At 48.1% G+C, this 25,027-nt stretch overlaps 1 protein-coding gene across 1 annotated transcript in view; it reads right to left on the bottom strand.

Annotated features, from left to right (window-relative positions):
* ADAM19 (ADAM metallopeptidase domain 19) overlaps positions 1–25,027 on the bottom strand; it is a 451,105-nt gene that overhangs the window by 291,821 nt on the left and 134,257 nt on the right. Inside the window, exons 5-6 of the mRNA XM_086931224.1 lie at positions 23,577–23,653; positions 11,791–11,983 (exon numbers count right to left, since the gene is read on the bottom strand). Of these exons, the coding sequence (XP_086787350.1) occupies positions 11,791–11,983; positions 23,577–23,653 (270 nt within the window). The remainder of the gene's footprint in view (positions 1–11,790; positions 11,984–23,576; positions 23,654–25,027) is intronic.

Below are 25,027 nucleotides of genomic sequence, written 5' to 3'. Positions count from 1 at the left end.
GCCTCTCTTCAAGTCTTTGCATTCACACACACATGTTAATAAAAATTAACAAAAAGCTGGGAATGTGATTCTAACTCATATGTACACACACCGGAGAAGAGTTCGTTATGAGGTTATATATTTCTAAAAGAGATGAGTGAAATATGACTTTTAGGGGCAGAGTTGGTTTATGTCATCATCGCATGATGGTTTGGCTTGTGTAATGCTCTAGCAACTTTAGGCATTCTGTGGCGTGGTAGAAAGCACCAACTCTCTGCTAAACTACAAGGGTCTCAACTTCACAAACATCTCAGCTTCACAAACAGCATTTTTATCACAGCAGGTAGAATCTACATTGTGTAAAAAAAAGCATGTCCAAACACTAAGGACAACATATCTCCTCATTTTTGTCACATACAATCAATCAATCAATCAATCATATCATTTGTAAAGGGCACTACTCACCCGTGAGGGTCTCAAGGCGCTGGGGTGGGGAATGCTGTTACTGCTCGAAAAGCCAGGTCTTGAGGAGTTTTCTGAAGGTCAGCAGGTCTTGGGTCTGCCGTAGGTGGATGGGGAGGGTGTTCCAGGTCTTTGCGGCGAGGTGAGAGAACGATCTGCCGCCTGAGGTTGCTCTTCGGAAGCGGGGGACTTTAGCGAAGGCGAGGTCGGCGGAGCGGAGCTGGCGGGTGGGGGTGTAGAAGCTGAGTCGTCTGTTGAGGTACGTTGGTCCGGTGTTGTGGAGTGCCTTGTGTGCGTGGGTGAGGAGCTTGAAGGTTATCCTCTTGTTGACCGGGAGCCAGTGCAGGTCTCTCAGGTGGGGTGTGATGTGGCTGCGGCGAGGGATGTCGAGGATCAGGCGTACAGAGGCGTTCTGGATGCGTTGGAGTCGTCTCATGAGTTTGGCCGAGGCTCCTACGTAGAGGGCGTTTCCATAGTCCAACCTACTGCTGACAAGGGCCTGGGTGACTGTTCTTCTCGTTTCAGTGGGGATCCACTTGTAGATCCTACGGAGCATGCGGAGGGTGTTGAAGAAGCAGGAGGAGACGGCATTGACCTGTTTAGTCATGGAGAGAGTGGAGTCGAGGATGACCCCTAGGTTGCGTGCGTGGTCGGTGGGTGTTGGAGCGGTTCCCAGTTCGGTCGGCCACCAGGAGTCGTCCCAGGCCGAAGGGGTGGATCCGAGGATGAGGACCTCCATCTTGTCCGAGTTCAGCTTCAGTCGGCTGTTCCTCATCCATTCAGCAACGGCCTTCATTCCTTTGTGAAGGTTGGTTTTGGCGGTGTGGGGGTCCTTGGTGAGGGAGAGTATAAGTTGGGTGTCATCGGCGTAGGAGAGGATGTTGAGGTCGTGCCGATGGGTGACGTGGGTGAGCAGGACCATGTAGATGTTAAACAGAGTTGGGCCGAGGGATGAGCCCTGGGGTACTCCGCAGATTATCTTGGTGGCTTCGGAGCGGAAGGTGGACGCTCTGTGTTCTGGCGGAGAGGAAGAAGGTGGTCCAAACCAGGGCCTTCTCTTGGATCCCAGCGTTGTGGAGGCGTGTTCGTAGTGTGTGGTGACAGACCGTGTCAAAGGCGGCTGACAGGTCCAGGAGGATGAGGGCCGCTGTTTCTCCGTTGTCCAGCAGGGACTTGATGTCATCGGTGGCGGCGATGAGGGCAGTCTCGGTGCTGTGGTTGCTGCGGAACCCGGACTGGGAAGGGTCCAGGATGTTGTTCTCCTTGAGGTAGCGGGTCAGTTGTTTGTTGACAGTCTTCTTGATGACCTTTGCCGGGAACAGGAGCAGGGAGATGGGCCGGAAGTTCTTGAGGTCCTTGGGGTCTGTCTTTGGTTTCTTGAGTAAGGCGTTGATCTAGGCGTGCTTCCAGCTCTCAGGGAAGGTTGCTGTCTCGAAGGAGGTGTTAATGACTTTCCGGAGATGGGTTGCGATGGATGTGCTGGCTTTGTTGAAGATGAGGTGTGGACATGGATCTGACGGAGATCAGGAGTGGATGGTGTTCATGATTTTGATAGTGTAATCGTCATTGATGTTGGTCCAGTAGAGCAGGCGGTTCGTTCGGATGGTGGTCGTGGGGGCGGAGGTCTCAGTGGTTGTCGGGGCGGTCGTGGAGTTGAAACTGTTGTGGATGTCTGTGATCTTGCGGTGGAAGAAGGTGGCCAGCGAGTCGCACAGGTCTTGCGAGGGTGGGACGTCATTGGTGTTGGAGCTGGGGTTGGAGAGTTCCTTCACGATGTTGAAGAGCTCTTTGCAATTGTGCGCGTTGTTGTCTAGGCGGTCTTTGAAGGAGGACATTTTGGCGGATCTGATGAGCTGATGGTGTCTGCGGGTGGCATTCTTGTGGGTGGCATGGCTGTCTGGGGTTCGTTCACAGAGCCAGATCTTCTCCAGCTTTTGACAGGTTTGCTTGTAGACCCGGAGGTCTTCAGTGAACCAGCTGGCTTTCTTGTTGATATGATTGTTGGAGGGTTTCTTGATCGGGGCCTGGGTGTTGGCGCAGTCTTTGATCCACTGTCTGAGGTTGCGGGCGGCTGTGTCGGGGTCGGTATGGTCGGCGGGTGGGCTCTGGGCGAGGGTGGTGGAAAGCTGGTCTTCGGTGACTTTGCTCCAGCAGCGGTGAGGCATTTGTTGGGTGCGGTGGTGCGTGGTGGGTTTCTTGAAGGTGAAGTGGATGCAGTGGTGGTCGGTCCAGTGGAGTTCGGTGGTATGGTTGAAGGAGATGTGGGGGCTTGAGGAGAAGATGGGGTCAAGCGTGTGACCGGCGGAGAGGGTGGGTGTTGTGACGAGTTGTCTGAGTCGAGGTTGGCTAGGTTGTCGATCAGGGTGGTGGAGTTGGTGTCGTCATTGTTCTCGAGGTGGGGAGGTTGAGTCGAGTAGGTCCCAGAGTTCAACAACATGTTTTCGGGCGGAGCGGGTGTTGAGAAGGATGCATCTGAGGTGGTTGGGTTCTTTCCTGGTCGGCAGCATGGTGGGGCGGATGCTTGTGAAGCTGCAGTTCCGGCAGGTGAAAGCTCCGTGGGTGCGCTTCGGGCCGGCCAGGAAGCAAGTGTGTGATCGTCCGGTGTTGAGTGCGTGGAGGATTCTGGCATCGTAGCGGTGCCGGATGTCGTGGCGTTCGTGGTGTCCAGGGGTCCTGGCGCTGGGCGCAGTCCAGGCACGGACTGGCACAGACGGGTTTGCCTTAGGTGCGCCATATGAGGTGATGTGGGAGGGTGAAGCAGCTGGGAGGCGGGAGCGGGGTGGCGAATGGGATTGCAGGTGGGCGGGGCCGCAGTGACGCAGCGACGGGAAAAATGGGCGGGCCGTGGGAGAACTGGGCACAGGAAGGAAAAACAAGTTTAGGCAAGAAAACAAGTACAGGCACAAAGGAATAAAAACAAGTCTGGGCAAGAAAGCAAGTACAGGCACAGGGGAATAAAAACAAGTCTGGGCAAGAAAGCAAGTACAGGCACAGGGGAATAAAAACAAGTCTGGGCAAGAAAGCAAGTTAGGCACAGGGGGAGAATACATGATTAGGCAAAAACAATGCAGGCAGAGCCATGCAGCAGCGTGGGGAACTCGCAGCTGTAAAGCCTTTACAGAAAAAACCTTTAGCTGACCCGGCAACCCTTTCGAATCTCCGTCCCATTTAATTGATTCCAGCATTATTCAAACTGACGGAAGCATTTGTAAATAAACAACTTACCAAGATTTTAGAGGACAATGACATTTTGCATACCAATCAGTCAGGGCTCAGGGCCAAGCACTCAACGGAATCCACCCTCCTGTTCACGGTGGAGACCCTGCGGGTTGCCATGGACCAGGGGAAGAAAGCCGTCCTGATTTTAGTTGATTTATCGGCGGCTTTCGATACGGTCTTGCACTCCATATTGATTGACCGCCTAGTAAAATCAGGGATAGCAGGAGAGGTGTTGGCATGGCTGAAAAATGTTCTCAATCAAAGGCGGCAGGTTTTGCTCCGAAGAGAAAGTCTTGAAGACAGGGGTGCCGCAGGGCTCTAGTTTGAGCCCTGTACTTTTCAACCTGTATATGGTCCCCCTGATCGAACTTATTTCATCTTTTCGGATCAGCACAGTATCATATGCTGATGATACTCAGCTCATCCTAGTGCTGGACAGGGAGCTGCCTGGAGCCGAAGAAGAAAATCTTAAAAACTGCCTTGCCGCCACATTTGATTGGATGAGGAACAATCACCTTAAGTGTAATTCGGGCAAAAATGAAATTTTGCCGTTTGGGCATCAAAACCTGTTCTCACCCAAACAGTGGTGGCCGGAAGATGCAGAAGCTCCCCCCAACACCATTTCCATTGCCCGCAATCTGGGCATTAAGTTTGATGACTCCCTGTCATTTAAACAACAGGCGGTGACCGTGGCCGGCACGTGTTTTAACATCATTAGAGGTCTTAGAAATTTTTTTGACCTTCTTCCACTGGCAGTAAGGCAAATGGTGGCGGTTGCGCTTATTGGCGTAAATAACAAGGACCCCCTGTTAAGGCAACAGAATATGTTTGACAGGGAAAAAGACCAATGTGAAAAAAAGTTACAAATATAATATCACCAGGGAGACGACGGTAATTATGAAGCACACAAATTTTAAAAATGAAATAACAAAATGTTATATTTATTAGGTATATATACTCAAGCTAAAAAACATTAAAATTTATAGCACATAATAAAAGAAAATACAATATATAACCAATTCTAAACAATCAATATAATGCAAACAATCACACCCTTAATTCATAAAACAGTGGCGGACACTAGTAGTCCTCTTCAGAAGAGGACTACTAGTGTCCGCCACTGTTTTATGAATTAAGGGTGTGATTGTTTGCATTATATTGATTGTTTAGAATTGGTTATATATTGTATTTTCTTTTATTATGTGCTATAAATTTTAATGTTTTTTAGCTTGAGTATATATACCTAATAAATATAACATTTTCTTATTACATTTTTAAAATTTGTGTGCTTCATAATTACCGTCGTCTCCCTGGTGATATTATATTTGTAACTTTTTTTTTTTTTTTTTTTTTTTTTTCACATTGGCGGTTGCGCTTATAACATCAAGGCTTGATTACTGCAATAGCCTGTATGCGGGAGCAAATAAATCTGTGCTCCACAGGCTGCAGATGGTCCAGCACGCAGCCGCCCGCCTGGTACTTGGCTGGCCAAGGAAGTCGTCTGCCTCGGCCGCGCTCAACGCCCTTCATTGGCTGCCAATACACAAGCGCATCCTGTTTAAAATACTGATTATCACATTTAGGGCCTTCCATTTGCAAGGGCCTAAATACCTCTGAAAAGGGTTTAGATGTTATTTGCCATCACGGAGCCTTAGGTCCTCAAACCTGAATTTACTGGTGATCCCAAGATTCAAGCTTGTCACCAAGGGGGGAAAATCCCTTGTTGTGTTGGGATCTAAGGCGTGGAACAAGCTTCCACCACAACTCCGGCAAATCCCCGCGCAGAGAGCCAGTTTAGGAAAGCCCTGAAAAGCTGGATCTACAACCTTACGGATACAGCTTGTAAAACTCTAGTGTAAGTGCGCAGGTCCTCTGAACTTCAGCAGTCTGCCGGCCCGGCCCATCTGGCTACGGTACTCAGCGCCAAGATGCTCCTTGGAGTGATAGCCACACTATAAAAATGTGCCTTTACATTACATTACATTACATTACATTACATTACATTACCTGCCTGCGAGCAGGGTCATAGGTCACTGTTTTCTGGGATTGTATTATTTTTGCAGTTTAGTCCCGTTTTCTCTGAAACAACACATCGATCACCGAGCTGCTTTCAATAGGTTACGTTTTACTTATGAGCCCAAAGTATATTGAGACTTACAATTTTTAAAACAAACATAAACACGAGCACCCTTATTTTATGAAATTATGTGAATGGTAATCATCCCTACTTGGTAGAAAGGGACGTTTGAAACTACTATGCAAGACTCTATTTTATCTCAACCTAACCCAGACAGAAAACAGATTCTCACTCTGGCACACTGCCAAGAAACTGTAACGCAACAGACATCCAGTAAAATACTTGAGACGAGGAGGCTCAGTAATCGAAAGAGCATCCCAGGAATGACATAATTATGTATTGAGTACTCATTACACTTTCACAATTTCCACAATTCCCCCCATCTTAGAATCTATCAAACCATCAGAAATTCTTACTGCTGCTCAGCAAAGAAGATGGTCATGGTACTTTTCAGATAATGACTATGCAATGACCTCCATATATCAACAGAACATCAACATCAGCACACCTGTTTTATGGATTTTCTAGTTAATATGTCAGAGGGCAAAGTTCCCAAAATCAAGACTGCAGAGTTTCTCACTAAAACAGGAAATTCTTAGTGGCCTTTTGCGATGCCGGTCTTATAGCCTCTGACCCTACGCCGGAGGCTTTACGACCGACATCGGCTGTTTCAATTCTGACTGGCTGATATCGATACAGCCGGTTTGAATTGAAACTGGCCGGTCATTTCAGCTGGCTTCAGATGGGCTCAAGGAGCCAGTCGGCCAGTCATAACCAGCCCGTAATCCATATAGACAGTGATTTACGCCGTCTGAATTTCGATGCACGGTTTACAGCAGGGTTTCTATGTCGGCGTTTTGGACATGGAAACACTGTCAGAAAGCGTGTTTGGGGGCCCCTAACTGGGCCACCTTTGAATTTTGAATTTTGAATTTTAAAGTATTTATATAGCGCGGCGTACACCATGCGGTTTCTTGGCGCTTATAAGTACAGGCATAGATGGAACATATAAAAAGGACCGCTAAGCTGAAATGGGAGAGGAGTTACAAAAGAAAGACTTGAGAAAAGAGGAAGGTTTTAAGTAGCTTACGAAAAGGAAGATACTGGGTGGAGGATCTAAGGTGAATGGGAAGGGAGTTCCAAAACACCGGGGCCAAGGAAGAGAATTTAGCTCCACCCCATTTCTTGCGCTTGAAACGTGGTACCGTGGGTAAGCAAAGGGAAGATGAGCGCAATTCTCTGCAGGGCACGTATGGCTGTACCGCCGAGGAGATGAAGGTGGGAGCGAGACCCAAACGGGCCATGAAAGTCATGCATCCCAGTTTGAATAATGCTCGCTCACGAACCGGGAGCCAATGGAGTTCCTTTAGCAGAGGAGTGACACAGTGAAATCTAGGGAGAGAGTAGACTAGACGGGCCGCCTGGTTTTGTACCAATTGCAATCTCCGTAGACTATAGGCCGGGATGCCGTTATAGAGGGCATTCCCGTAGTCTAAACGGGAGATGACCAGAGCGGACAAGATAAGTTTACGTGCAGAAAAGGAAAAGAAACGGGAAACAGTGCGGATAGTGCGAAGAGTTAGGAAACAAGCGGAAACAACAGACCCGATCTGAGAATGGAGAGTGAGATGGTTATTGAGTTTAATGCCCAGAGTTTTAACGGAGGAAGAAGGAGAGGGAGGGGAACCTAAAGAAGGAGGCCAAAACAAAGAATTCCAGGGGCTGGATGAGCCCCCCTTCAAGACTAGCTCGGTCTTGTCCGGGTCTTTCCCTTGCAGCCTGTGGTTGGGGGCCAATCCCTGCACTTTATGGAAGGCACCTTGAGGTCCCTGCCATAGGGGACAGGGATTAACACAATCTCCCATTTCTCTATGGGAGCTTGTGTTACGGCCGGTTTACGGCCAGAACACAAGCTCCCATAGAGAAATGGGTTGGTGCGGTCACATCCTAATTAGGCTGTCCCGTTTCCGTCATGGTGTCGTTTGGAGAAAACTCCGACCAACACCGTAATTGGCCCCCTAGTATACGACAGTAGGCACAGCCATTTTCCAAATGACTGAAAGTCATCATGGAGTTCCGGCATGAACAGTGGCTATCTTGAAAACAAGCAAGTGTATAATAAATCTGCCGTGTTAGAGAACCACTTGATAAAGAAGATGTCACGCAGTCAGCAGCTGAGTATTTTTATATCTTCTGGATTACCAGAGGCTAATAACATTATTTGTTTGACTTACTTGAAATTACAAACGCCTCTTCACCTAATATTTTACAGTGCGCAGAAGGAAGGAGACTGGGGCAGAAAGGATAATTGGTAATGAGGATCCAAACCCAGTGTGAAAAGAGGCGCTCAGTTAGAGTTAGAGAGCAGGGGATGGCAAAAAAAGAGGAAAACATACAGATTGCAAGAGAAGGGAAAGAAATGGATAAAGAGAGATGGGAGAAGAGGAGGAACAGAGAAAAAGGGAGTCTGAGTGGAGGGGGGGGGGGGGGGGGGGGGGAGGAGTTCAAGCCCAGTGTTGCAAAAAGTTGAGAAATGTATTAAACTTGCTTTGGGGGAAAAAATTCTCCATAACAAGTTTTCTGCGCGTTTTCGCCTAGACCACATATTAATGAACGCTAAGCCTTTTGAAAGGGGTGATTGAAGATCTCCCATGCAGAGAGTATGCTAAAAGGGCAGGAGACGTGACTGAGATTTTTAAACAAAATTGATGATAAAAAATGTTGACTGAGACGTGAAGCATTGTCAGTTGTTTTCACTGTCAGCAATGGTGGGCTTTCTAGCAAGAAAGATACTGTTCCGAATAAATATTAATGAGACATCTCTTCTGAAAATAATCAGGTGCTCAGATAAAGAGGAATCATTGAAACTGTTACTGACACTGCCTCACTTCTTAGCAGGAACATTTAACAGACACACCCTGTGGCTGAAGAAATGAGCAATGCTTCTTAGCCATATTTTTTTTAATTCTGCATACAAGCCAACATTTGGAAACATGAAAGAGTGAGATAGTTTATAAAAAAAAATGTATTTATCCTATCGAGTAACACTGAAACAATTGTAGGCGGGAGACAGCTACAGTAAAGCCCTTTCTTGGCTTTAAAAATCAGGAGCCTCCCACCTGAAGCTGGTCTGTTAGTATGCAGAGTAAACCAAATTGTAAAGATAGGATGAATTTGTAGGTTATTGGAATTGGATATATAATAGCAGAGGAATTCAGGAGTCAAAAATTCTGAGTTAAGACACATGATTAAGTGACAGAATATACTTCTGAATACGGTTTTTAAACACTTCACTGAAATAAATAGGTGACTAGCTCATTTATTGCCAGAAGCTTTCAGTCCATCTTCCTCCCGTGTAGGATGCAGGGGTCAGCAAGGGTCTTGGGCGAGTATGAAAAAGGGAGCCAGAAGAAATACAGTGCGTCCAGGGCATTTCATTCAATTGCCACACCCTAGTGTCAGATGCCCTTTGTGGTTGTGCCTGACTATTATAAATGAATAGGGGACTTGCAAAGAGATTAGGTGATAGTGACAAATGGCAGCTGGAACTTGTTGAAGGACAACACTATACACTGAAAAGGACAAACTGCTCAACCCCAAGGCGCGCATAGGTATACGGTTTTATTATCAATGGATTGGGTACTGTACATGGTTAGGCCTAGCCCACAGGAAAACAATGCAGCTATGAACAAGGAAGGAGCACCTATATGCAAACAATGCTGCAACGGTTCCTTCTCTTAAACGTTTGTGCTAATCAATGCACAATTGGAAAGCCCAGTTAACTACAATTTGTTTACTAAAATGTGAGTCCTCATGGCACTGCTGCTCCAGTAAAACAGTTTCTATGGGTAAAAAACTAGACCCAGATTTACTAAAAAAAATATTTCAATGCAGGGCAGCAAGTACCTTTGCTGAACTGCGTTGCATGAATGGGAGAGAGCAGAACAGTGGTACATCTTAGTAGATATTAAGCTGTTCTGCCCTCCCCCTGTGCTGGCGCATTTTTGCTTGCTATGCACCAACGCTGACACCCCTTGCGCTATAGTGCAAGGGTGTCTGCATTGTAGTTAGCATTGTTTTTGTGCAAAAAGGGAAAAACGTGGAGAAATGAAAACATTTCTCCTGGTTGCGCTTGCCTCAAGGAGGGGTCAGATATTGTCCCAGATCCCTGTCCATAATTTCTTTTGGATAGGAATTTGTGTTAATACCCATGGGTAGGTTGCATGGGAGCGCTCAGCACCACCCATGGAACCTCCCCCTGATGCAAATCACAATTTACGTTGGATTGTAAATCCCACTAAACTTTGCATCAGGTGTGCATTAAGAAAGTAATGTAAACCCAACACAAAGTGTTTGTAAATCTTGGCCTTAGCATATACACAAACTCATGAATAGCATAGGTAACAACAAAAGGAAGTAAGAATAAAGATATAAGAACCTGGGTCCACACCGCCAATCAGGTAAGGGTCTGGATAAACCAAATCTCTGAGCAGACTGCTACGTCTGATCCATCACAACCAGCAGTGGGTAACGGATCAACCATACCAGCCTATGTTGTAGCAGCGATGAGCCTCTGGTCAGGTTTGCAGAAATGTACCAGCAAGAGGGTAATTCAGAAGTATCAAGTCACCTACAAACAGCAAGCAGGCACATGGTGACCAATATGGGTGAGGGCCAAGATCCTTCCCTTCCCAGAGTCCTCTCTCAATACAGATCGGTCTGTACATTGCTGTTGTAGTCAGCCTCCTAGGTAAAACACAGCCACTGCAAGAACAGCTTGAGCATCTTTCTCTATTTCGGGAGTTCAAGACAGAGCAAGAACCCTCATCATGAGGGCCTTATATAATCTCAGACCTTCAGTGGAGGTTGCAGGTGGTCTACCCAATCCACAGCAACATGTACCTTTCCTGTCTACTGGGGCCCTGAACCCATATCTGTGTTCTCGCCTGAAGTATGAAAGCTTATTCTTCAAAAACCCTCTCAGATGTGATCATTAGACCAGCTGATACCACAAACCAAAACAAGGTATTAGGCAACTCGTCCTTTCCATGCCCATGCACAGCTTCTTCAAGAGGCCTAGCTATCCATGGGCCCCCCTCTATGATGCTGGGTGGTAAAGTAAATCTGTTAGCTGCATAGGGACTATCGCTTCAGATAAAGAGCTCGGTGTCCCTGGACCAAGCTATGAACGGGCACCACAGCCATGGCACGCTTTAAAGTACCACAAGCAGACCAGACCCCAAGATGCCTCACAGCCTACCTTTGTTGTGCAATCAGATCTATTGTAGGTTGTGGTCGTTGTTGCTCCAGCCCAAAAGAGGCCTCCTGTTGCCTATAAGAGACCTCCCTTTCATAAGTTCACTCATTGATGCAAACACCAGTGTAAGTACTAAAGGAAAGAAACTATACATTGTCTTGATTTTTTTATTCAATGTGACTTTATCAAGTAGGTATCAGCCAATAATATCCATCATACTATGTCCAGGAACTAAAGAATTTACTACATGTAAAGACCTCTTCATCATACAAAGGTTTAAGACTAATTTCCGCTTGTTAATATTTTTGCACAATATTTTAACAGATTTTATATACTTTGCAACTGTTTGTTCATTTCTAACACCATGGGTTCCGTGATTATCCCAAAGCCTTTACCCCACTAGTTCTCTTGAAAGTTCTGTTTTTGTTAGATGACAATCCTGGATATTTGTGGAGAGATAGGAAAACAGTGCTACGTCTGTGGACAAACAACGATTTTGAGCATGCCGACTAGTGCTGAGTCCTGAAAAGAGGCTGGAAGGTACACACCTAAGATGAGGTATGAAGCTGGGAATGTGATATATGTATTGATGTTACAACACAAGATTAGAAGCCCTCAGTCTTACTAGGTACGGTTATGTGCAACACATATGTATGCCTTCTTCAGTGGTATAATGAGACATGGTGGAAACCAGGGTAAGCACCTGTTCCAATGCCTGAAACATCGGTGGAATATATGGGTGGGCCTTACTGAGCTGTATCTTGAGGGTAGATTAGAAGCTACAAAGGTTTCTTACCCGAAGATGCCCTGAGTTGGCGGCAGTAGTAATTCCACTGGTCCAGTTGTCAGGGACCGCCTGAGGATGCTGATGTCCACAAGTACCTCCAGGAATCTTGAAATGCTCTGCCCTGTAGATGATGTGCAGCCCTCGGTCCCCTGGTAGAGGCTCTATCAAGTAACTGAGGTTACTACTCAAGGAGATCAGACCCCTGCCACCAAGCACAGAGATCATCCAATTAGCAAACAAGAGATGACAACAAGAGCCAGAATGAGAGGTTAGCCAGTCAGTATACAAAAGGCAGCAAGAGATCAGTGATTCAGAAAACAAAAGACGGTTCCAGACAGCATACACCAGCGACTGAGAAACAAAATAAGGTACGACTCATTAATTGACCACCCGGCACACAAGATAGAGTACAGATAGAGAAAAGAGACAAACATGAAACAATAAAAATCAAAAAGAAAGATCACGCAACCAGCAAACAAGAGACTGTGCCAAAGAACAAGAAAGACACACTGAACAAGAGACAGTGAATTGCATTTGGGTGGTTTCAGCAAGAACTGGAGGATCTAGGCCAACCTCTTTCACGTGGTTGAAAGTAGCATCAACGGGTCTCCCTCTGACAACATCAGTCATTCCAAGAGATGCTTAACATTTCCTGGCTCTGAAAGAATGATGGGCAGTCCTTGGGCTAGCCCAAGATATCCATAGTGCCACAGAGACCGGCTGGCAGGATTATACTGTGTACTGCGCTGTGAAACTGTGTCCGATCATTGGTCTACACAGACAGTAGCACTGTGTCCCAGACGTGAGCCATGACATCCATCTGTGAGCATCTCTAAACCCTGAACTAAACAGAGACTGGTAGCTGACAGTATTAATAATTCCTCAATAGGAGGAGCTTCGCGGGCAACCAAGATGGCCGCGTGAGCTCGGAGCTCCGAAGACCTCCCGATCCTCCGCAATTATCCTGCCACCCATCCTGTCCTATTTTGTGGGAATCTATTGCTGAGCCGGTCCTGAAGCGGCGCCCGCTTTTGGAATGAAAATCCGACATTCCTGGACCTAGCTAGCTCGACGGTGCCCTGGTGGCTCCGCCTGTGTCATTGGGTGAACGTCGAGGGGTACAGCGGTGTCTTCCTGTGGACCTCCCTGCCTGCGCTTCGTCTTCCCGGCAAATGCCACCGGAACCTGAATTCTACTGCTGAGCGCCCTCCTCGGGTGACTTCGGTGTCTCTATCTCGCTTACTGAGTGCACACCACACGGCTTCTTCACCCCCTTGGACCACCCTGCCCGGGCGTGCCAACATGGCGGGCAGAGGGGACTCGGACAAAGGCAAGACTCAGAGAGTCAGCGGAAAACCGACCCAGTCCCAATCCACCATTCCAGAGCGATTCTCCCAGTCTAAGGGATCACCGGGACTGATGGGCCGCACTAAGGACCCGAGAAGGGACGAATCCCCGGATGACTCCGAAATCACGCTTCGGGATGTGATGGGTGCGATAACTGGGGTGAAGACGGAGATGCACACCCTCCACGAGGCATTGTCTAGCAAGGTTGACTCTCTGAAGATCGAGTTGAACCTCATCAGGACTGACCTCGGAAAGACCAATGACCGGGTGAAATCATTGGACCTCAAGACATCGAGCCTGGTCAATGATATGTCCGACATTCAAACCGAGGTCCGCGACTTAAAGATGGCGAATGGACTGCTGGCACGCCGACTGGACGAGTTTGAGGGTCGTGCGCGACGCCAAAACGTCCGCATCACCGGAGTACCGGAGAGGGCCGAGGAGGACTCGGCTGAACTCTTTGTTGAGGAACTTGTGGTCAAGAATCTAGCACCGGGGGGCTTGAGCAAGTTCTTCTCGGTGGAGAGGGCCCACAGGATACCGGGTGGGCCGCCGAAGTTGGGCGCTTCCCCTCGCCCCATTATTGCAAGACTTTTTAACTATAGGGACCGGGACGCTATCCTGCAGGCATCGAGGACCGCAGGCCCACTGCGCTTCCAGAACTCAGACGTCAACTTCTTCCCCGACTTTACTCAGGCTGTGCAGAAACGACGACAAAGCTTTGCTGGGGTAAAACGAAGGCTAAGAGACTTGGGAATGCGCTATTCCATGCTCTATCCGGCCAAACTCCGCATTGAACACAATCATCGGACTCTGTTTTTCGACTTCCCGGACGCGGCAGGAGATTGGCTTGATACCCTATCCCAGGAACGACCAGACCCGGCGGACCAGACGGAGGAGACCACCGGTGGAGCGGACTCTCAGGAATGATTGCCCAGACTTTAGACTTCCTGAAGGGGGGCGGCTGAGAAGGGCATCGGCTGAAGACATTGCTGCAATTGGTTTGAATATCTTTGTTAGTGATATGGGGGGTGACGGGAGGGGATAGGAGGCCTCCTTTCTCCTCTGTGGGACTTCTTGTAGATTAGTTAAGGGGCGACAGGCACACTGCTAGTTGGGGTGGCTCTTAGTCTAATGCAGGGGTGCAGGGTGGGGGCTAGTTGGGGTGTGTTTTTTCTACTTTCCTTCTTGTTTCACTCTCTGTTCTGGCTGAGGTCTCATTGGAATGATGTGATAACATTGTGGGCACCATTGCGGGTGGGGGGGAGGGGGCGGAACGTCCTTGATGATGGGGGGTAAACCTCTTAATTTGTTGAGTTGGAACGTCAACGGGTTAGGGGACCGAATTAAAAGGGGGATTGTATTGCAATTGCTCAAACGTTGTTCGCCCGATGTTGTTTTCCTGCAGGAGACCCATCTTGTGGGAAATGCGTGCAAGGCTTTGAATAGACGGGGATTCAAGATGGTGGCTCATTCGGGGTTCTCCACGGGATCCAGAGGGGTGGGCATCATGGTGCGCATGTCCCTCCTGTTGGAGGTGGAGTCTACACTTGTTGATGAGAGGGGCCGATATGTGGCGGAGGTGGGCAAATGGGAGGGACGCACTCTAGTTTTGGTTTCGGTTTATGTTCCCCCGGGGCTGCAGGAGACTACTTTTCGAGATCTGGGTAGCGCCATCTTAGATCTCCCTGAGGGATTGCTGATCGTGGGTGGGGACTTCAACTCTGTGGTATCGGGGGACTTAGATCGCTCCCCATCCAGAGACCTACGCGCCTCCCAGTCTTGGCTCCCAGACTTCCTGAGCTCCATGGGGATGATCGATTGCTGGCGTCTATTGCACCCTGCCCTGCGGCAGTATACCTTTCTCTCGGGTGCCCACGGCAGCCTGTCTCGTATCGACTACGTCCTCACCCCCGCAGCCCAGGCACAGTCTGTTTCCACCGCCCGTCTCTTGGCCAGGGGCATTTCGGATCACTCCCCGGTTTGGGTGTCCTTCGATTTTCGGATACCCGCGACCTCGCGAGTGGCTCCTATTAATCCTTGGTATTTTCGGGACCCAAAGACCAGGGATCTCCTAGCTAAATCTATAGAGCGGTACTTCACCGAGAATACCGGCTCGGTCGATTCTGCTGTCTCCCTATGGGAGGCCTTTAAAACTGTGCTTCGCGGCGAGGCCTTCTCTCTGATCGCGGAGGCCCGCAGACGGCGGGGTGAGGACGTGGTGCGGCTAGAGTCCGAACTCGCTGACTTAAACTCCCAGCTAGCTCTGGGGCCGACTCCTGAGCTAATACACGCCCTCTCCCTCAAACAGTCCGAACTCCGGGCCACTGCAACCGACGCGGCAAGGGCCTCGAGCAGGGAACAGCAGGGCAGGATTTATGATTCGGGAGACAAGGCCGGTAAGCTTTTGGCTTGGCTGGACAGACGAGAGCTCGCGTCTCGGGTGGTCCCGGAGATACTGGGTGATGATGGCCTGGTCCTCACGGACCCGGCCGCCATAGTTGGGTCCTTCGCGGAGTACTTTGAGGCGGTTTACACGTCTGCGACTTCCCTACCGGAATCTGCTTCGACTTCCCTTTTGGAAGGAATCGAGCTTCCTTGCCTCTCAGATGTCGAGCGGGAGGACATGGATCGAGACCCGACCGTGGACGAGGTGGCGCTGGCGATTCGATCGTTGCGCTCCGGCAAGGCGCCGGGGCCCAACGGCATTCCTGTTGAGCTGTACAAGCTCAAGGCCGACACGGTTGCCGCGCCCCTGCTGGATATGTTTCTTGAGGCCCGCGAGGCCGGAGAGCTCCCGCTCGACCAACGACTCGCCACCATCGTGGTGATACACAAGGAGGGGAAGCCACGTGATCTTTGCCGTTCGTATCGACCCATCTCGCTTTTAAACGCCGAACCCAAGATTCTGGCCAAGTTATTGGCCAACCGGCTGGTGGGGGTGATCTCGGACTTGGTTCATCCGGACCAGTCTGGATTCATACCACACCGCAACACGGCCCTTAATCTGCGACGACTCCACGCAGTTATGGCGCAGGCACACTTACTTACTGAGCCCACGGTACTCGCTTCGCTCGATTCCACTATGGCATTCGACTCGTTGGAGTGGAACTACCTATGGGCAGTGCTAGCCAAATTGGGGTTTGGACCCGCTTACATCGGCTGGGTCCAACTCCTGTACTCGGCCCCGCTGGCTAATGTGGCTGTTAATGGTCGGTTGTCAGCCTCCTTTGCACTGCACAGAGGCACCAGGCAGGGATGCCCGTTGTCACCACTCCTGTTCGCCTTGGCACTTGAGCCTTTGGCGGCGTGGATCAGGACACATCCCGATGTCGCTGGGATACCGTGGTCTCCGGGATTCGAAGACCGGGTGTCGCTCTATGCGGACGATATCCTCCTATATCTCACCTCCCCCTGCCGCTCGCTCATAGTAGTGTTTGATCTGCTGGGTACCTTTGGAACCTACTCGGGCCTGGTTATCAACTGGTCCAAGTCCTCACTGTATACGCTGTGTGGAGACACTCCGCGCCTCCCCCGTGGCTGCTCGATACAGATTGCCCAACAGGGCTTTAGGTACTTGGGTATCTACGTGTCGCGGGACTCCCGAGCACGGTACTCGCATAACTTGCTTCCGCCTCTGGCGCGGTTGCGCCGAGATGTGGAGGGCTGGAAAAAACTGCCGATTTCCCTGATGGGCAGGGCAGCGCTGTTCAAAATGATGGCGTTGCCACGATTCCTTTATGCACTACAAAATACCCAGGACCCCGTACCGGCCAAATATTTTGGGGAGGTCGAATCCTTGCAGCGAGCGCTATTGTGGGATGGTAGACCACGGATCTCTCTGGTTAAACTGACCATACCGTGCTATGACGGCGGCATAGCCCTACCTGACATACGGCGTTATTCCTGGGCGTCCCAACTCGCGGCAATCAATCATGGCCTCTATGGCCCGGCAGTCAGCCCAGGCTACGCCATGGACCGGTGGCTCATGAACGATAGGAACTATTACAGGGCGCTATATTCCAAGTCTCTGGATCGGAAGCTGACAGGTCCCACTAAAACGGTGGTGCATTTGTGGCGGGCGGTCACTAAAACTCTGGGCTGGCAGGGTAGGGTTACCATGGCCACTCCACTGTATGATTCTGACATGTTGGGGAAGCTGTGGCACACCAAAGGCTTTGACAGATGGGACACCATTGGTATATCGAAGGTGGGGGATGTGATGGCCGGGGGAAGGATCAAGCCTTTTGATGCACTGCAGTCTGAGTTCCAACTGGGGGCGACGGAATACTTCCGATATGCACAGCTTCGGCATGCCCTCTCTTCCCGCATTCCGGCGGGGGAGACGGTACCTGAATCGTCACCACTGGAAGACAGGGTGCTGGACGGCCATATGCCGGACAGCGCTATCTCCCTGACCTACAAGAAGCTCATTAATGTGCGTGCTGACCTGCTGATGCGGTTGAGGGAGCTCTGGGTGAACGATGGCATAGAGGTGGATGATGAGGAGTGGCAGTCGGCGGTCTCTTCCCCTAGGGAGGTGGCCATATCGGCGCGGCTCCGCCTTGTCCAGCTAAAGATATTACATAGAGTTTATGTCACGGGCCCCAGACTCATACACATGGGGCTCTCACTGGATGGTACATGCCGGAGAGGATGTGGGATGATTGCGACCTTCATGCACATTTTATGGGAGTGTCCTGAAGTGTCTCGATACTGGGTACGTGTGCACGAAGTGATGAAGGAAGTGACTGGTGTGGCTTTACCCGCAGAGGCCCGGCGCTGCCTACTCAACATTTGGGGCCCGAATGACTATACCGTTGCCCAGACCCGTTGGGTCACTCTGGGCAACATGATAGCCAAGAGAGACATTGCTCAGAGATGGGGCGCGCCAGCTCCTCCCTCGCTGGGTTTGTGGAAAACCAACATGGACTGGTGCATGCTGCGCGAAAAAACAGTATATGTGGCCAGGGGCAAACCGAGAATGTGGAGGTCTGTGTGGGGTGCTTGGAACTCATATCGAGGTGATATCTGTGCGCCCCCTGTGGTGGTAGACCCTGACGTCCATCTGTCTCCGTAGTGTCCCTTACCCGTGGTTCCACGCCGGTCATCCTGCTGTACTACTCCCCACACAACCTGTTGTCGCTAATTACATTGCAAACTGATTAGGGGGTGCAGCCCCTGATCTCTCCCCGTGATGCAAGTCCACCGTCTGTGATCCGTCCTCAGCCTAATTTCTTCTTTTCCTTTCTCTTTCTTCTCTCGTTCTTTTCTCCTCTTTACTTTATCCCTTGCGGCTCTTATTGTTTACCTGGTTTATTTATTCTTATGTTCTAACATACTTGAAAATTAAACCTGATTGCTTCTGCTTACCGTTTGGTACACAAATATAACTGCTACCTCAATGCTGCCTGGCCTCCGGGATGTATGGCTGAATAGCGGTGTACTTTTTTCTACAAATAAAGGTTTTCCAAAAAAAAAAATAATAATAATAATAATAATTCCTCAATACTTGGAATGAACAGCTGCAGGGACGGTATTGCTATGTGAGTCGGAGGTGGCTCTATAGACTTTGTGTGACTACCCTCTCTGTGGCACCAAGAGGGAATTAATGTTAGCTCTGTGGTACTCCAAGGCTACAAGGAGCTGAGTGGAAGTGAGTGGATGCTCTGTGGCGCTCAGTACGAGTGGATATGGCCACTTGGTACCCGAATGTGAATAGTCTATATCACTTTCACACTTAGTGCGTGTGGCTTGTGACTCAATGACACTTCGTTTCTGGCAACCTTGCTGTGAATGGCTATTGGCTCTGTGGCACATAGTGTGAATGACTGGTGAATTTTGCAACTTGTTGATAGTAGCCAGTTATTTCATCCCTTTCAACTTGCCCTCATATGGAAGCTGTTGTCATCCTCCTTGGACGTATCTTCAACCTCCAAAGAAGCGAAATGCATGCCAGATATATCAGTGAGATCACTCACCCACAAAACCATCCTCACTCTCTAAAAAATATTTAATTTCCATTGATTTCAATAGACTCAGCTTACAAAGCCACTCAAAGTCACCTTTCTTTGAGACTCAAAAGGTTTTGATGTATGTTTATGTTCCGCTTTAGTACTTAGTTTGACTCTGTGGCACTAGGTGTGACTAGCTGGGTGTTGTGTGTCAACTGGTTTGTAGAGACAGGCTAAGGCACTGAATGTTCGAGTCAGGCTCGAGCCCGATTAATCGGTCTGGCTCAGATTGAGGTCCTCATGGAACCTTGAACCCAAAACGAGCCGAGTTTTCACGGGAGATGATGCAGCCTAGTGGCTACAGCTGCTAACCATTAACAAGGGGAACCAGGTCCAAATCCGGCCTCGGCTCAGCATCCCGTGAAACCGGCCAAATCTTCCTGTACTGTGAAAAAAATGTGGTATGAAGTCTTAGTGTGCGGTGCAACACAATTATGTACCCGCCCAAGGTTCATGCTATGTAAAACTGTGAAAAATAAATGTGATTTCTACCCGTCACCCATGCTCTAGTCTCGCCCTCAAAGAATTAAGGACAAAGCATTAAAATTTAATGTCAGAAAGATATACCTTTGTAGTGGCTGAATTGCACAGCATGAAATGGAAAATCTGGGGTCAACTCCTGTTCCACCACTTGACCAAAGTGTGTGATCCAAGGCAAATACTTTTTTTCAATGAGATTCCTTTTTTGTTCATTATAACATATAAGAGCACCTTCAAATACTCAAGTTCAGGATTGTGCTGTACAAAAACCTCTTGTATTTAATAGCACACAAAGCTGCCCTATTGATAACAATAATGTAGGCCACATAAAGGGTACACGTGACACGTGACTTGCCTCTTAGTTCAGAAACAGCATTGTTATCAGGGTGGAGCAGAAATGTTTCTCAGTTCATGTTTAAAAACCCTAACTTTTTACAAATACTTCTAACATAACCTGATGTACTAAGGTGAAGACCTTCAATGTATTAAATACAGTTTTGTGAATTCTGAAGACATCCTTTCATAGTCTTACACAATCTTTGCTGCATGATTTACATTATAAATATTGTCAAGGCTCTGCTCTTGCAGGGGCTCTTACAGTCATTGTCGACCCTTGACTCCGCTCGCCCTGTTCTTTTGTTGGCTCTGTTGGTTTGAGCGTCTAGCAAGGATGAATGTAAAGCTTGTGGAGTAAAGGGGGTTCCCGCTGAAATACGCAACATGAGACCAGTAGGATAAACCCAGCCAAGTGCAGCCGTCAGCCAGGGGATTACTTCTCTCCACAGCTGGTCTGGCTCCATCCCAGCTTCCTTCCCAGTATCCGGCATCTGCAGCCACCGCACACGTGGAGTCTACTAACTAAGGTTGGATATTTGGCAGGAGAAATTCCCACTGGACGAGATCCAAAGATCTACTTTTCTGCAAGGGCCGTTGTGACGGTACTACTCCGGAGAAGAATTGTCAACCTTGGTGTCTGTTTTCAGAATGTATTGCATGGTCCCACAGGAGGCCTGTTTCCTGACAGCAACACTGGGCCACATTGGCTGACCTGGGATCTAAACACTGACAGAGGGAGTCAACAACCGCTAAACTCCCAACAATGTCAGAATGCACCATGTGCCAGCAACTACGGTAGAAGAAAAGAAGTCCGCTGAGATTCTTTGTATGGTCACTGTACTTCGATTGGTTGCTTTTTTTACAACAACGTTCACGATAACAATCTACGGGACACATACATGTACATTGTTGGAAGTTGCTTTTTTAGCTTCAACTGCCAAAGATGCACCTTTGGCTTGAACAAAACTTGGTTTGATCCTGTTAAGGCTTATGGTGGGGGATCAATATACTAAACATTGAATAGGAAGACACTCCAATTGCCATAAATCAAGAAATAAATAATATAATACACAAGGAATCGTAACAATGTGCATTTCAGAAATTGATTAGTTATTTAGTGTTCCAGAAACGGTCAAAATAAATGTACATAAATATATCACATGGAAAATGAACCACACAAAAATCAAAGTCGGTACAAATGTGAATTAGTATAGAGAGTTATTCAGTACTTATTAGGGTTTTCCTTCTTTTCAACAAATACATTTGGGAGGGGGGGGGATAGATGGGGTCTGCATTCTGATGGCCCACAAGACATTTCATAAAAAGTAATGTGCCTTCACTCGAAATTTTGGGGAAATATCCTATATTGATCACACACTCCAATAATCTATATGCCTGCCACTGATGCATCTCCACCTTTCTACAGATGGGATGCAAACATTTTATTGAGGCCATCCTTACGACATTAACCTATGTAAATGTGAACCCCAGCATAGTCAACTGATTCGAGAACACGTACGTGGAGTTGCATTGCTCTCCGTGTGCTGCCATGTAATACTTAAGCAGTCCTCTCCTGTATGCAGCCTCAATGAACTAATGACGATGATACTAAGCGTTCCTGTTGTTCTTTAAAGCGCCAGAGCAACATAAAAGGATTATGTCCAATGTGAAGGAGGTACAAACGCGTCAGTGGAAGATACAGAGATTAGAGAAATGTGTAATCAATACAGGACATTTCCCCTGTATGTCAAGTGAATGCGCATTATGTACATGAACTCTCTTGGAGACCATCAGGATGAAAACACCCCTTCACCTGGGAAGGCATGTATTGAAAAGATGGAAACCTCTAATAAGGACTGAATAACTCTCTATGCTAACTGAGGGGACATTGTTATCTCATGTTTGTACTGACTCTGAGTTTTTGTGTCAGTCATTTTGTGTCTTAATGTTATATGTCATGTACTCATGTTTGCAGTTCGTGGAGTGCCTAATAACTAATTAATTTGAAAAAACAAAAAGTAATTTATGAACGTGCATTGTTCCGATTCCTTGTGTACTATATTTATGCTTGATTTATGGCAATTGGGATGTCTTTCTATTCTGTTTTAGTAAGTTTCACCTTTAGCCACAAGAGCAGCCTCTGTGACCGCAGGAGGTTAGATCTGAACTCAGAGTCGTAGCCTGTGTAAGTGATTATCTGACTGATTGGTTGGTGGCGAGCATGTATATTGGTCTAGGCTAGTGGCAGAAGAAGAGAGTTGTGTGTTGTGAAGTACTGCCATCACAGACTGATAAGTCTCACGCAGCACTTCTAATCTCTGCTGCAGGCTCATCACAGAGGTACCAGGTCCCCTAACTCTACTGACACTGCCTGTGCGGACTAATGACCATGACTGGAGGTGGACTCCATTGAACAGTCTGAAAATGATCGCTCTAATTTGTTGAGCGAGTGGAAGAAGCATTTGGGTCAGAGCATGGTCTTATATCCTCGACACTTTCCAGTGTTCCAACCCCCTCCGTCAACTCTGCATTTCTTGTGGCTGGAGTTCCCTCTCTTGTCTTCACGTGAGAGTCCTCAGGTGGATGCTGACGCTCCCAACCCAAACCGTGGCACGAGCTAATTTCCTGCCCTGGATTTAACTATAGCAGGACAAAGCCTTAGCAATCCCTTTATAATACCTGTGCTTGAGCCTTACTCTACCTCTTGATTCATGCATCAGAATGTCCACAGTTGGAATTGGGTCCTCTGCCGGAAGGAGAAATCTTGTTGTTCTCATGATTTGTAGTGGGGGAGAGAGAGGGGGGTCTGAAGCATTGGAGCCTGTGAGACCAGGATCCAGATTCAAGTATATTTAGAACGACTGTGAACCCAGGGGACACATCACAGAAATGCATTGCTATGGAGGCGCCCGACCTTTGGGAAATTGATTTATTTTATCTGCATTCATCAGATTTCAGCAGTCCCTTTACCCTTAAAACTGAAGCTGCATTATAGGACTCAACTCTAACAGGCTTCCAACTTTGGGAACCAATTTAGAGCAAAATGGCTCCCTCTTCTGTCCCAAGAGAAGAAAAGAGACTTCAGCAGACGAGATCTCAGCAGGGGTTCAGTGGCGTTCAGAGTCTACGCTTCAAATCACGTTTCCAAACCACCTTCCAAAAGCAAAAAGCCTAGCTTGCAACTACATTTATAGATGGTCCTGCTAACCTTTCAACTTTTTTTTTAGAGTTTAAATTTTTAAATCTTAAAAACGTCTGCACCTGTTGAATCATTCACTAGGCCCAACAACTCGCAAGAAACAAACGAAACCTTCACTACGTTCACAAACACTCCCAACATTACTTTTATCTTTGTCTCCGGCTTTTAAATCTAGATCTGAAATGCGTCTCAGTCAAGCCGCCATGGTAATGAATCCAAGTCAACCTGTCTCCCCGGTCAGTCAGCGTCTCTTCCTCAATGTGTCTCTCACTAAGGTAGTAGTCACTCTACTCTCTCTGGTCGTTGTTTCTCTCTTTACGGTTCCGGTCAATCAGAATCTATTCTTTCTGCAGTCAGTCTGTCTCTGTGGTCAATCTCTTGTCCGTCAGTGTCTTGGACTAGTCAATGGGACATCTTACCGGAATCCTGAACACGCGCTGAGAACGACGTGCGAGTGCTTCCACCCTGAGACAGCCCCATGGTAATAGCAATGTTCCTGGAGAAGGAAACAAAAGACAACAATACATAGATGTCACTGTGTTTAGTATATGAGGCAATGTCTCATCTCAGGCATCGGGTGCTGTATGGAGCATATGGGCAATGTATCAATAAAGGGATAGAGGGTGATGGTTGGAACAACGGGGCATAGGAGACACTCTTTGGGGAAGGGTTTGAATGGCTCAACCAAGGCATAGAATGTGCCTGTGTAACAGAGGAACAATGAATGAATCCAGGCACACTAGGTGGTGTGTGTAACAGAGGGCACGGTATCAACCCAGACTTAGAAGGGGACTTGTGTAGGAGATGTAATGTGCAATGCATCAACTCATGCATAGAGGGCTCTATGAATAAATAGGGTAGGGCAAGTCATCAACTCGGGCATAATAGGTAATATGTGGAGCTGAAGAGGCAATGCTGTTCACCCAAGGGTAACTGGCTTTGTGTATGGCACAGAGGAAAAGAGTGAATCCAGGCTTAGAGGCCACATGTAGAGCAGAGTGGCAAAGTGTCAATCAAGACATAGAGGTCATCTGGAAAGCAGAAAGGCAATCCATCAAATAAAGCATAGGGTGCTGCGTGGAGTTAAAAGGGCAATGCATCAACCAAGGAACAGAAGGCCTTATATGACACAGTAGGGTAGTGCACCATCTAGACCATAGGCGATAGTTGGTGTACCAGAGGATTAGTGCATCAACTAAGGCATATTGAGTGCTGTGTAGGGAAGTAGGACAACGTACAAATGCGGACTGAGGGTGCTTGTTAATTGAACTAGGGGTGCGTGTATGTAGATGGGAAATACATGAATCTAAGCACTGAGGACGTTTTGTAGAGCAAAGTGAGTTGCATCAATTCAGCCATTCATGGAAGCGCACAGACGTCTTTCTGTGACAGGTATACACCTCAATTGACTTCAGAGAGTTTCAGGGATGATCATCCGTCTCCCTCTATCACTCTCTGGAGCCAAAGCCTTACTGGAGTGAACCCTGCTTGCCGATGTGCATGGTCAGCTCTGCTCTATGCCATTAAAAATGCCATTCTTCATCTGCCACCAGCACACAGAAGATGATGACATACAGGAGCATCCTACAATTCTACCAGCCCATATGTCACAGCTGGATCAACTCTCCATTGTGTGCACGAACAAGGGAGAATGTTTTATTGGTTATTAATCGAATGATTGGGTGGGACAGTGCTGGGGAGACTTCTATGGATGGTGTGACTGAGTCAATCATAACGGTGAATAGTTTTGGGAATGCTTCGGCTAATCAAAGTCTGGTTGATTAAGCCAGTGCTACAGTTTCTTAGTTGCTTTTCATGAGATCTGCTGGGTCTGTTTTGGCAATTCTATTTTAAAAGAGCTAGACAGAGT

The sequence above is a fragment of the Lissotriton vulgaris genome, chromosome 7 (genome assembly GCF_964263255.1).
Source record: "Lissotriton vulgaris chromosome 7, aLisVul1.2, whole genome shotgun sequence".
NCBI lineage: Eukaryota > Metazoa > Chordata > Amphibia > Caudata > Salamandridae > Lissotriton > Lissotriton vulgaris.
This window is presented reverse-complemented; position numbering and strand designations above follow the sequence as displayed.